This window comes from Oncorhynchus keta, chromosome 12 (assembly GCF_023373465.1).
Source record: "Oncorhynchus keta strain PuntledgeMale-10-30-2019 chromosome 12, Oket_V2, whole genome shotgun sequence".
Classification (NCBI taxonomy): domain Eukaryota; kingdom Metazoa; phylum Chordata; class Actinopteri; order Salmoniformes; family Salmonidae; genus Oncorhynchus; species Oncorhynchus keta.
The window spans coordinates 33,457,892-33,470,376 of NC_068432.1; the positions used below are offsets into that span (position 1 = coordinate 33,457,892).

The 12,485-nt window shown below is 42.9% G+C and overlaps 1 protein-coding gene across 1 annotated transcript; it reads left to right on the top strand.

Moving 5' to 3' along the window:
- Positions 1-128: 128 nt before the first annotated feature.
- On the top strand, positions 129-6,619 carry LOC118375823 (beta-3 adrenergic receptor-like). Its single transcript, XM_035762430.2, has 2 exons — positions 129-2,180; positions 2,833-6,619. The coding sequence occupies exon 2, from the start codon at positions 2,870-2,872 to the stop codon at positions 4,241-4,243; it is 1,374 nt and encodes a 457-aa protein (XP_035618323.1). The 5' UTR covers positions 129-2,180; positions 2,833-2,869; the 3' UTR covers positions 4,244-6,619.
- Positions 6,620-12,485: the final 5,866 nt, after the last annotated feature.

Consider the following 12,485-nt stretch of genomic DNA (forward strand, 5'->3'; position numbering starts at 1 on the left):
TCCCCTGCTTCAGCTTTAATTCATGTTGTTTAGAGAGAGAGAGCTGTTGCCACACATCTCAGGAAGCATAATATATGGACCTTATTGACCTCTGCCTTCCACCTCTGTCTCAGCAGAAGGACATTTTCATCTCTGACTGATTGAAGTCCGTTTAATTCATTTGTTTGAATGGCTCGTTTGTTGAGTCAGCTCTGAGTCATTTGACTTTTTTGGATGATTCTTAATTTCCTTCCAAATCAGACTATGTAGTTAATCATTTCACCCAGGCCCTCATACGCCTACAGCCTAATCACAGAGAGTTGTGAGAATCAAACTCTGAAATGTTGAATCCTTTATAAGGGAAGATGTGGTAGTACCTGTTAAAACCATGGGGTGGCGCCGTTACCATTCTCTGGTGTGGGATAAACTCAGGAACGAGTTAAGATTGATCTAAATGCAGCTTCTCTGTTTCGGGAAATCTTAGGTGGCTGGAAACATAATTTGTAGTTTATTTGTTGGGTCTAAACTAAAGATTATTCCATAAGCTTTACAGTTGGTGGATCACTTCACTGGCTCTGAGAAGAGAGACCTTATACTGTTAAAATATTAAACTGCATGACTTTGGAAACAGTTGCATCATTCTATATGGTACATTGTCTTGAATACAAGCTTTTGTACAAGTACACAGCCTTGTTGGGAATTTAACAGGAATTTCATCAGTACACGCATCTAGTTAACTTCATTCTATAAGCATATTTTGTGGTTTGTTTTCACAATGCCAAAGCTCAATGGGAATTTTGTGTTTTGTTTGGGTTGTTTTGAATCATACCTGGGTTTTAGTGTTCTGTGAGGTTCCTATATATCAAGTTCCAAGTCCAGGCTGTTATACAGGCTATTGTAATGATCCTGATCAGACCACCACCCTATCACACCTACAGTCAACATCCTGTTGACACAAACAGCCAGAACAACACATTTCCAACAGGGTTTGGGGTCTGCAGCTGGATGATCCAGTGTTAACCAGCACTAATTACACCATGTCGTGTCTCCACTTCACACAATATGGGGTCGATACTGTACGTCCATCTTTATACCAGGTGATGGATACCCAGGTTGGTGTTCCATGTCGGGGTACAATTACCACTAAGACAAACATGTCTCAGAAAGGGAAGCCAGACAGGCAAACACTTGATTTGAATTCCTCCACAGAGGAGACATGCTCTGACTCTAGTCTATTCAAAAGATTAAGAAGACAAAATGCAAGATTTTCTCTGCACTGAGAACTGCTGCCTAATTTAACGTCACTGCAGCTTAACCCCATGATGAGATGTGAATAGCTATGGTCATTGAATTCACATGAGATTATAAGGTCAATACCATCAGAAAAAAATAAAACTATCTTCAATTTAAGTTTTTCAGTCACCGTGAGGTCTGAGGGGGGAAAAGTCTGAACTCTTAAGATAAGGGTTAAAGGGTCAGTGAAAATGGTGTGCCTGGGTTCTGTCTCTCCCCTTACACAGCCAGAAGGGCACTGGCCACCCCTCAGAGCCTGGTTCCTCTCTAGGTTTCTTCCTAGGTTCCTGCCTTTCTAGGGAGTTTTTCCTAGCCACCATGCTTCTGCATTTGGGGTTTTAGGCTGGGTTTCTGTATAAGCACTTTGTGACATCTGCTGATGTTAAAACAGCTTTATAAATAAATTTGATTTGAAATGGTCTGTGTGGAAAGTTTATCCACAGCCTGAACCTGAACCGCACACTGGTGGACTGGATATAATATAAAAGTTAAGGCATATAAAAGTTCCATGGAACAGAAGTCAGTCTCCAAAAGCCAAGGCAGAAGAAAATGGGAAGAATCATCAGTTTGCTATCTGAAGTTTCTGAAGACTGTCAACCTATAGCATCAGCTTATACCAGGGGAAAACTGGTGAAGACTTAGATGTTTCATCTGTCACACAGAAAGCAAAAATAAGAGAAGCCCTTTTGCAATAGACAAAACCACAGAGTTGGCTCTGCAAGATACATTTAGGTCACACTGCATGTGCATGGAGAGAGATGAGCAAGAAGGCTGCTCTGCATGAGCAACTTCCGTACCAGAGATCATAACTTGTTGAATGTTTTGAAGTGGGACTGTTTTTTTATTATGTCCACCACCAAGGTGACATCAAACCAACAAACAAACTCTCCGAGAGCACCTTCACTCAGGTATGGTTGTTGTGATGTAATCACTTTTCTCTACTGATAGAGTTGTTATTATTGGCTTATTAGTTTATTTTATAAAAGTTAATTCATCATAATTAATCATCTATAATAGAGTCAGTAGAAAACAGATATACAGTGTACATATTAAAATGCTTGAGTTTAATAAATTGAAATTAAAAAAAGAATTGGAGGTACTAAGTTTCCTTATAAGCATTATTTATTTAGGACGCTTTTGGATGATCCAAACCTTGCTTTTTGTCTTGCTATTGTTGTTCTCTTTGTCAAGAAAAAAACTGAACAAGGTCCAACAGTGGAGAAGACATTTTGCGGCAGATCTAACTTGTCTGCTGTGAGCTGCTGCAGTTTGACAAACTTCTCCTTATTTTCCTTTGTCTTGATGATCAAGCCATCAAATCTGGATTCCACCTAGTCAAAGTGCTATGGTGCAAGCATATTATGCACTTTGCTCATCAAAATCATATCACTTCAAGAATATAATGTAATACTCTGAAAGAACTGAAAGTGGATTAGGAGAGTGAGAGAGAAGCTATTGAGGAACAGACTGCATGCTTTTATTTCACCTGTTTGACCTGCTAACTAGAAACTGAGCAATCACTTAACATGTGATTAAATGATTCCCTCTCGTGTCCTTCAGGGCTTTCTTAGTGGTCTTCTGACTGACTGTGTAGAGTATGAACAACCACAGTTCTGGATCGTACCACCCTCCGGCTGAACCATTGGTGATGCCTGTTCTGGTGGTAATTATCTTCGTGACGGTTGCTGGCAACCTACTGGTCATCCTCACCATCGCCCGCACCCTCCACCTCCAGACCACCACCAACATCTTTGTCATCTCCCTGGCCTGTGCTGACCTTATCATGGGCTGCCTGGTGCAGCCTCTGGGGGCCTCCCTAGTGGTGACGGGGGACTGGCTCCTTAGCGGCACAGCCTGTGAGCTCTGGACATCCATGGATGTCCTCTGTGTGACAGCCAGCATTGAGACGCTGTGCACCATCGCTGTGGATCGCTATATCGCCATCACACAGCCTCTCAGGTACCAGTCTCTGCTTGGGAAACGTCAGGCGTGGCTCATGGTGTGTGTGGTGTGGAGTGTGGCAGCCCTCATCTCTATAGTCCCAATCATGAGCCAGTCGTGGCGTGCTCATAACGACACCGGGAGCATGCAGTGCTACGAGGAGCCACACTGCTGTGACTTCATCACCAACATGCCATACGCCATCGTGTCCTCTGTTGTGTCCTTCTACGTCCCCCTGCTGATCATGATCTTCATCTACAGCAGAGTCTTCCTCATCGCCACACGGCAGGTCAGGCTTATGAATGAAAACAAGCTGCGTTTCCTCAATTGGTGTGACATCCCCCCATCAGAGTGTCAAATAGTCAGCCCTGGGAGTCCCAATGGCAGGGATGGGAGCATCACTGGCAGGGCTGTGAGTCCCACTGGTAGTATCACTGGCAGGGCTGGGAGCACCACTGGCAGAGCTGGGAGCATGAACAGGACTGGGAACAACGGCAGGGCTGGGAGCAGCTTCATTTTCGACTCCATACAGTGGAGAAGCCAGGGCCGCAGGCACACTCGGGTAACTGTCCTAAAGGAACACAAAGCCATCAAGACCCTGGGGATCATCATGGGGACCTTTACTCTGTGCTGGTTGCCCTTTTTTGTGTCCAACATCATCAAGGTGTTTGACCCAGATATCCCCACCAGGGACGTTTTTATTCTGCTCAACTGGCTAGGCTACCTGAACTCAGGCCTCAACCCCATCATCTACTGCCACAGCCCAGAGTTTCGCTCAGCCTTACGGAACCTTCTATGTTGCCTGTGGCTCTCTAAGGTGGGGCTCAACAGAGTCTTCAAGGGGCTGTGGACTAGTGCCATGTTGGAGGAGAGTAGAGCCAATGCAGGGACACACAGCTGCCAGGGCCTGAGACAGGGGCAGAGGCAGGATCAGGAGCATGGACTGGGGCAGGAGGGACTGTCTCTGCCACTAACACCCATTCAACACAGTCCAGACGGAATGGATGTCACTGACACAGCGACAGTCTGAGAGAAAGTCACACCTATATGGTATATACAGCATGAATGCACTAGCTCTATTTGGTTGATTGCATTGTTGGCTTCATCAAATTTACATGATACACAAGGGTTCAAAGAGGTTTTTTCGGCTGTCCCCATAGGATAACTCTTTTTTTGTTCCAGAGAGAACCCTTTTTGGTTCAATATAGAACCCTTTTGGGTTGCATGTAGAACCCTCTGTGGAAAAGGTCCTACATGGAACCCAAAGGGGTTCTTCAAAGGGTTCTCCTATGGGGAAGGCAAAAGAAGCCATTTAGGTTCCATATAGGACCTTTTTTTAAGAGTGTACAATTCACACATTTAGAGATGAGGAATAAGGAACAAATGCAAATACCTGTATATATATACACAGGTATCTGTTGGTTATCACTACGGCAACAGCTTCCAGGAACGAAACAATATTTACATATTACAGTTATTCGGAAAATAAGCAAAAGGAATAAAACAACAAGATGTACATACTGCCAAGTGGTACAGTATATATAAATATACAGTGGGGAGAACAAGTATTTGATACACTGTCGATTTTGCAGGTTTTCATACTTACAAAGCATGTAGAGGTCTGTAATGTTTATCACAGGTACACTTCAACTGTGAGAGATGGAATCTAAAACAAAAATCCAGAAAATCACATTGTATGATTTTTAAGTAATTAATTAGCATTTTATTGCATGACATAAGTATTTGATGCATCAGAAAAGCAGAACTTAATATTTGGTACAGAATCATTTGTTTGCAATTACAGAGATCATACGATTCCTGTAGTTCTTGACCAGCTTTGCACACACTGAAGCAGGGATTCTGGCCCACTCCTCCATACAGACCTTCTCCAGATCCTTCAGGTTTCGGGGCTGACGCTGGGCAATACGGACTTTCAGCTCCCTCCAAAGATTTTCTATTGGGTTCAGGTCTGGAGACTGGCTAGGCCACTCCAGGACCTTGAGATGCTTCTTACGGAGCACTCCTTAGTTGCCCTGGCTGTGTGTTTCGGGTTGTTGTCATGCTGGAAGACCCAGCCATGACCCATCTTCAAATGCTCTTACTGAGGGAAGTAGGTGGTTGGCCAAGATCTCGCGATACATGGCCCCATCCATCCTCCCCTCAATACGGTGAAGTCGTCCTGTCCCCTTTGCAGAAAAGCATCCCCAAAGAATGATGTTTCCACCTCTATGCTTCACGGTTGGCATGGTGTTCTTGGGGTTGTACTCATCCTTCTTCTTACTCCAAACACGGCGAGTGGAGTTTAGACCAAAAAGCTCTATTTTTGTCTCATCAGACCACACGACCTTCTCCCATTCCTCCTCTGGATCATCCAGATGGTCATTGGCAAACTTCAGACGGGCCTGGACATGCGCTGGCTTGAGCAGGGGGACCTTGCGTGCGCTGCAGGATTTTAATCCATGATGGCGTAGTGTGTTACTAATGGTTTTCTTTGATACTGTGGTCCCAGCTCTCTTCAGGTCTTTGACCAGGTCCTGCAGTGTAGTTCTGGCTGATCCCTCACCTTCATCATGATCATTGATGCCCCACGAGGTGAGATCTTGCATGGAGCCCCAGACCGAGGGTGATTGACCGTCATCTTGGACTTCTTCCATTTTCTAATAATTGTGCCAACAGTTGTTGCCTCCTTACCTTGCCTATTGTTCTGTAGCCCATCTCAGCCTTGTGCAGGTCTACAATTTTTCACCCTGATGTCCTTACACAGGTCTCTGGTCTTGGCCATTGTTGAGAGGTTGGAGTCTGTTTGATTGAGTGTGTGGACAGGTGTCTTTTATACAGGTAACGAGTTCAGTTAATACAGGTAATGAGTGGAGAACAGGAGTGCTTCTTAAAGAAAAACTAACAGGTCTGTGAGAGCCAGAATTCTTACTGGTTGGTAGGTGATCAAATACTTATGTCATGCAATAAAATGCAAATGAATTACTTAAAAATCATACAATGTGATTTTCTGGATTTTTGTTTTAGATTCCGTCTCTCACAGTTGAAGGTTACCTATGATAAAAATGACAGACCTCTACATGCTTTGTAAGTGGGGAAACCTGCAAAATCGGCAGTGTATCAAATACTTGTTCTCCCCACTGTATACACAGTACCAGTCAAAGGTTTGGACACACCTACTCATTCAAGAGTTTTTCTTTATTTTTTTACTATTTTCTACATTGTAGAATAATAGTGAAGGCAGTAACTGCTCATTTGGTCAAATTAGTTAATGTCTTTTTTGCTACATTAAATACATGCTTAATCATGTGGACAAGTATCCTGCCTATTGTTTTGTTTTTTGTTAGCAGGAACTACAGAAAGTTACTGTGAAACAAAGGAAAATAAAAGTATTTTTTCTCAGTTCCAATCTGAGTAATTACTGCCTTTTTGCTTTGTAAGGCAGAATATTGGAATGATTTTCCAACAGTTATGTAGAAATTCCCACATATGCTGAGCACTTGTTGGCTGCTTTTCCTTCACTCGCGGTCAAATCGAATCAAATTTATTTATATAGCCCTTCGTACATCAGCTGATATCTCAAAGTGCTGTACAGAAACCCAGCCTAGAACCCCAAACAGCAAGCAATGCAGGTGTAGAAGCACGGTGGAAAAACTCCCTAGAAAGGCCAAAACCTAGGAAGAAACCTAGAGAGGAACCAGGCTATGTGGGGTGGCCAGTCCTCTTCTGGCTGTGCTGGGTGGAGATTATAACAGAACATGGCCAAGATGTTAAAATGTTCATAAATGACCAGCATGGTCGAATAATAATAAGGCAGAACAGTTGAAACTGGAGCAGCAGCACGGCCAGGTGGAATGGGGACAGCAAGGAGTCATCATGTCAGGTAGTCCTGGGGCATGGTCCTAGGGCTCAGGTCCTCCGAGAGAGAGAAAGAAAGAGAGAATTAGAGAGAGCATATGTGGGGTGGCCAGTCCTCTTCTGGCTGTGCCGGGTGGAGATTATAACAGAACATGGCCAAGATGTTCAAATGTTCATAAATGACCAGCATGGTCGTATAATAATAAGGCAGAACAGTTGAAACTGTAGCCAACTCATACTAAACCATCGCAATTGGGTTGAGGTCAGGTGATTGTGGAGGCCAGGTCATCTGATCTAGCACTCCATTACTCTCCTCCAAGTAGCCCTTACACAGCCTGGAGGTGTGTTGTGTCATTGTCCTGTTGAAAAACAAATGACAGTCCCACTAAGTGCAAAACTGATGGGATGGCGTATTGCGGCAGAATGCTGTGGTAACCATGTTGGTTAAGTGTGTCCTGAATTCTAATTAAATCCCCGACAGTGTCACCAGCAAAGCACCCCCACACCATCACACCTCCTCCTCCATGCCTCACAGTGGGAACAAAACATGCAGAGATCATCTGTTCACCTACTCCGCGTCTCACAAAGACACGGCTTGTTGGAACCAAAAATCTCAAATTTGGACTCATCAGACCAATTGACAGATTTCTATCGGTCTAATGTCTATTGCTCGTGTTTTGTTGGACCAAGCAAGTCTCTTCTTATTATTGGTGTCCTTTAGTAGTGGTTTCTTTGCAGCAATTCAACCACGAAGGCCTGATTCACTCAGTCTCCTCTGAACAGTTGATGTTGAGATGTGTCTGTTATTTGAACTCTGTGAAGCATTTTTTTTGGCTGCAATTTCTGAGTCTGGTAACTCTAATGAACTTATCCTCTGCAGCAGAGGTAACTCTGGGTCTTCCTTTCCTGTGGCGGTCCGCATGAGAGACAGTTTCATCACAGCGCTTGATTGTTTTTACGACTGCACTTGAAACGTTCAAAGTTCTTGAAATGTGCAGCATTGACTGACCTTCATGTCTTAACGTAATGATGGATTGTCATATTCTCTTTGCATATTTGAGAGGTTCTTGCCATAATATGGGCTTGGTCTCTAACCAAATAGGGCTATCTTCTGTATATCACCCCTACCTTGTCACAACAGAACTGATTGGCTCAAACACATTAAGAAGGAAAGCCCCACTTTTATTCCGTTGGCTTGAATCCACACTATGCAGCTCTTGCAAGGGCATATTTTGTACTGGCTGTGCACTGGTTTCAAAAACAATGATTGATAATGTCATGTCTTTGGCTATGCCGGATTAAGTGATATGACATGCTATTCTATAAAATAATTTCCCTGTAATTAATATTAACTGATTGAGCAAATCACGTAAATGTAATTAACTAGAGAGTCGGGCACCACAAAATAATATTTATAGAGCTGTTATCTTCCGAATAAACTCTTAAAGACCTAGTAATATTTTACATCAATAGCAGTCAATATTAATCGTCATCTTAATTCAGTCTCATCTGAAAGTTGTAAATTCTTGGTTCTCTTCACGAACCCTGGCAAACAAGTTGAACCAGCAATACAAAATTGGGTTTAATTATTTATTTACTAAAATACCTAACTAATCACACAGAATTACACATACACATAATTAAATCATTGATTACAAATTACGTCATAAAGGAAAACGTCCCTAGCGGGTGGAACAGATATGACAGCTTGTTACACAAAAGAAAAGGGGCTGGGTTTGAGTGAAAGAGCGGGAAGACTGAGGAACGAAGGGTGAAGCTGTGCTATCGTAAATACAGTATCTTATGCATTCTAAATTACCGCCCATTTGGAAAAGGAAAATGCAATAAATATTTGCTCTGAGCTGCGCTTCAGTAGGTTGGTGGTAGATGGAAGGCCGTGTTGTCCAACCGAGTCCTTTGTCCTTTGAAGAATGTCTCTGGTTGTCAATTGGATACGTTGTAGTAACGTCGTTGCTTGATAGACAGGATACTCTGTCTGCTGTTGCTAACTCAACGGCTAGGAGATATCACTTCTGTAGGGAATAAGAGTTCAAGGTTCATACCATTCGCAACCAAAGCTCACGCTGATGTTGGCTTCATTCTGTAGTTATTATCTGAACCATTCTGATATCGGACTGTCGTCCTCACGTCCTCGGAACAGGAGGTTACATTGTCATCAAGGCTTTATATAGGAAGGGAGAGGAGGGTGTGTTTGAAAAGTTTTATAGCCCATGTCCCTTCACAGGGGCAGGCCACTGATTGAGCAGAGCCCTACCTTATGAAAACCCAAATCTCACATTTTAGAAGCTAAATTCACATTTCATCCCATCAAGAATAATTTCATATTCAAACATTTAAATTGAACAACAATTCCATGTGAATCCGATAACTCTGATGTGTAGACTTTCCACTGTAGAGTTTATGTCATCTTATTATTGATGAGAATGTCTCAGATGACAACCGAACTGACATCATATTCATTAAGTACCACCGCATATGTTCAATTGGTCAGATTACCAGAATATAGTTCATTTCCCCCACCTTTTGATGTTCCCAGAATCTCTATGTTAACCAAAGGGGTTTGCAAATGTAACATCAGTAGGGTAGAGAGAGGAAAAAGGGGGGAAGAGGTATTTATGACTGTCATAAACCTACCCCCAGGCCAACGTCATAACAATAGGCAGATTAAACTTTTTCAATTCAACCATTATTGGGTTCAAATACACATTTAGATTTGCGAACAGCCATCCACAACAACCCCAATCAATAAGCCGCAAATAGCTAATTGAGAGAGCAATAGTGTGATTCACATCAATGCGATATGTAGATATCAATAATAAGTTATATCCGTATCGCAGTAGACTACACCACTGCTGTCATCATTACCTCCAAAAGTTTTTTTTCAAATTGGATAATCTTTGAATGCCATACTGTAGCTTGGACTATAGCGTGCAAAAATCTGTTCCTTCCTCTTTCCCCGCGATCCATCAAACACATTGGTTGTGTCATCATAGGGGTCTCTGATTTGTGGTCAATCTCTGCTGAGGTGGAACAAACTTAAACTTGCGCCTTTTGTCGATGCTGATTTGAATGTCATTGAGAAAACAGAAGTGTCCAATATTTTTTTTCTTCGCAAACATCGTTTCTTAATTTAAAAGTAATCCTCGAAGTAATCCTCTAGTTTTTCAAAGTATCTGTAATCTGATTATAATATTTCTGCTAGTAATGTAACGGATTACAGTTACCGTTTTTTGTAATCCCTTACATGCAATGTTACTCCCCAACACTGGAGATACAGTAACTGTGGATGGATCAACAACAAGTGTAGTTACTCCACAATACTAACATAAATTACAGAGTGAAAAGAAGGAAGCCTGTACAGAATACAAATATTCCAAATATTCCAAAACATCCTGTTTGCAATAAGGCACTAAAGTAATACTGCAAAAAATGTGGCAAAGAAATGTACCTTTTCTCCTGATCACAAAGTGGTATTTTTGTTTCAAATCCAACACAACACATCATTGGGTACCACTCTTCATATTTCATATACAGATCTGGGGAAGGACACCAAAACATTTTTGCAGCATTGAAGGTCCCCAAGAAAGTGGCCTCCATCATTCTTAAATGGAAGAAGTTGGGAACCACCAAGACTCTTCCTAGAGCTGACCGGCTGGCCAAACTGGGCCATCGAGGGAGAAGGGCTTTGGTCAGGGAGGTGACCAAGAACCTGATGGTCACTCTGACAGAGATCTAGAGTTCCTCTGTGAAGATGGGAGAACCTTCCAGGACACCCATTTCTGCAGCACTCCACCAATCATACCTTTATGGTAGAGGGGCCAGACGGAACCCTCTCCTCAGTAAAAGGCACATGACAGCCTGCTTGGAGTTTGACAAAAGGCACCTAAAGGACTCTCAGACCATGAGAAACAAGATTCTCTGGTCTGGTGAAACTAAGATTGAAATCTTTGGCGTGAATACCAAGCATCACATTTGAGGAAACATGGCACCATCCCTATGGTGGAGCATGGTGGTTGTAGCATCATGCTGTGGAGATATTTTTCAGCGGCAGAGACTTGTCAGGATCAAGGGTTAGATGAACGAAGCAAAGTACAGAGAGATCCTTGATGAAAACCTGCTCCAAAGCGCTCAGGACCTCAGACTAGGGCGAAGGTTCACCTTCCAACAGGACAACGACCCTAAGCACACAGCCAAGACAACGCAGGAATGGCTTCGGGACAAGTCTCTGAATGTCCTCGAGTGGACTACATAGAGCCCGGACTTTCACATTCTTAAAATAAAGTGGTGATCCTGACTGACCTAAAACAGGGAATTTTTACTCTGATTAAATGTCAGGAATTGCGATAAACTGAGTTTAAATGTATTTTTCTAAAGTGTATGTAAACTTCCGACTTCAACTGTATATATGTATATATTTTTTGAATCAATGTTTGAATAAGGCTGTAACGTAACAAAATGTGGAAAAATTCAAGGGCTCTGAATACTTTCCGAATGCTCTGTAAACACAACATGTCAAATGTGCCATGATTTAATGTGTGTGTGTGTGTGTGTGTGTGTGTGTGTGTGTGTGTGTGTGTGTGTGTGTGTGTGTGTGTGTGTGTGTGTGTGTGTGTGTGTGTGTGTGTGTGTGTGTGTGTGTGTGTGTGTTTGTTTATGTGTTTGTTTGTTTGTTTGTTTGTTTGTTTGTTTGTTTGTTTAACCAAACACGATTTTCTGGTTTATCTTCAAGTAGACTCTGCGTTCCAGACAGGTGGATGTTCGGTTTCTCAAGCATGATGACAGGCTGAATATTCTCTCCACAAACGCTTGGGATGTAGGGGCAGAAACCAGATCCAGCACCACAGGGTAGAGCTTTGGATAAACAGCCATCCTTTGCTTGACAAAACTGGAGACTTGAATCTGTAACCATGCCCCATTTACCTCTTCCAGGTATTTTCGCAGCTCACAAGGGGCACTTAATTCCCTGACAGGTTGACCCTCCTCCTAAGACACAATCTTTGATGCAACAAAGCTATATTTCAGAAAAACTGTGGTCGAGATGCTTGCTGGATTCAAGGTGCTGGCACCTTTGGGGGTCCTACTGCTCCACGGCTGTACGCTCTGATTTGCTGAAGTACAAAGACTCTGCTTCCCTCATCAGTGGCTCCATCTCTGTTGAGCAAAGTGCCAGAGTCACTCTTGGGTCCATCAAGCAAGCTGCTGCAGGGGTTGGATCGAAGATGGCTGCCAGAGGATTCAGTTTGAAGTTGGTCGATGTAGATTGTAAACAGCTCCAGCAACTTCACAAGCTGCTCTAGCTTGCCCCAGTCAAGCTCTGTGCTCGCCCTCGGATTTCTTCCATTAGCTAGTGATAGCTAGTGATGATGATGCACAAACTAGGCCTATTTGAAATATTT

What these genes read in the sequence shown, in the direction of transcription:
- LOC118375823 (XM_035762430.2), top strand. Translation starts at nt 2,870, where the DNA reads ATGAACAACCACAGTTCTGGATCGTACCACCCTCCGGCTGAACCATTG.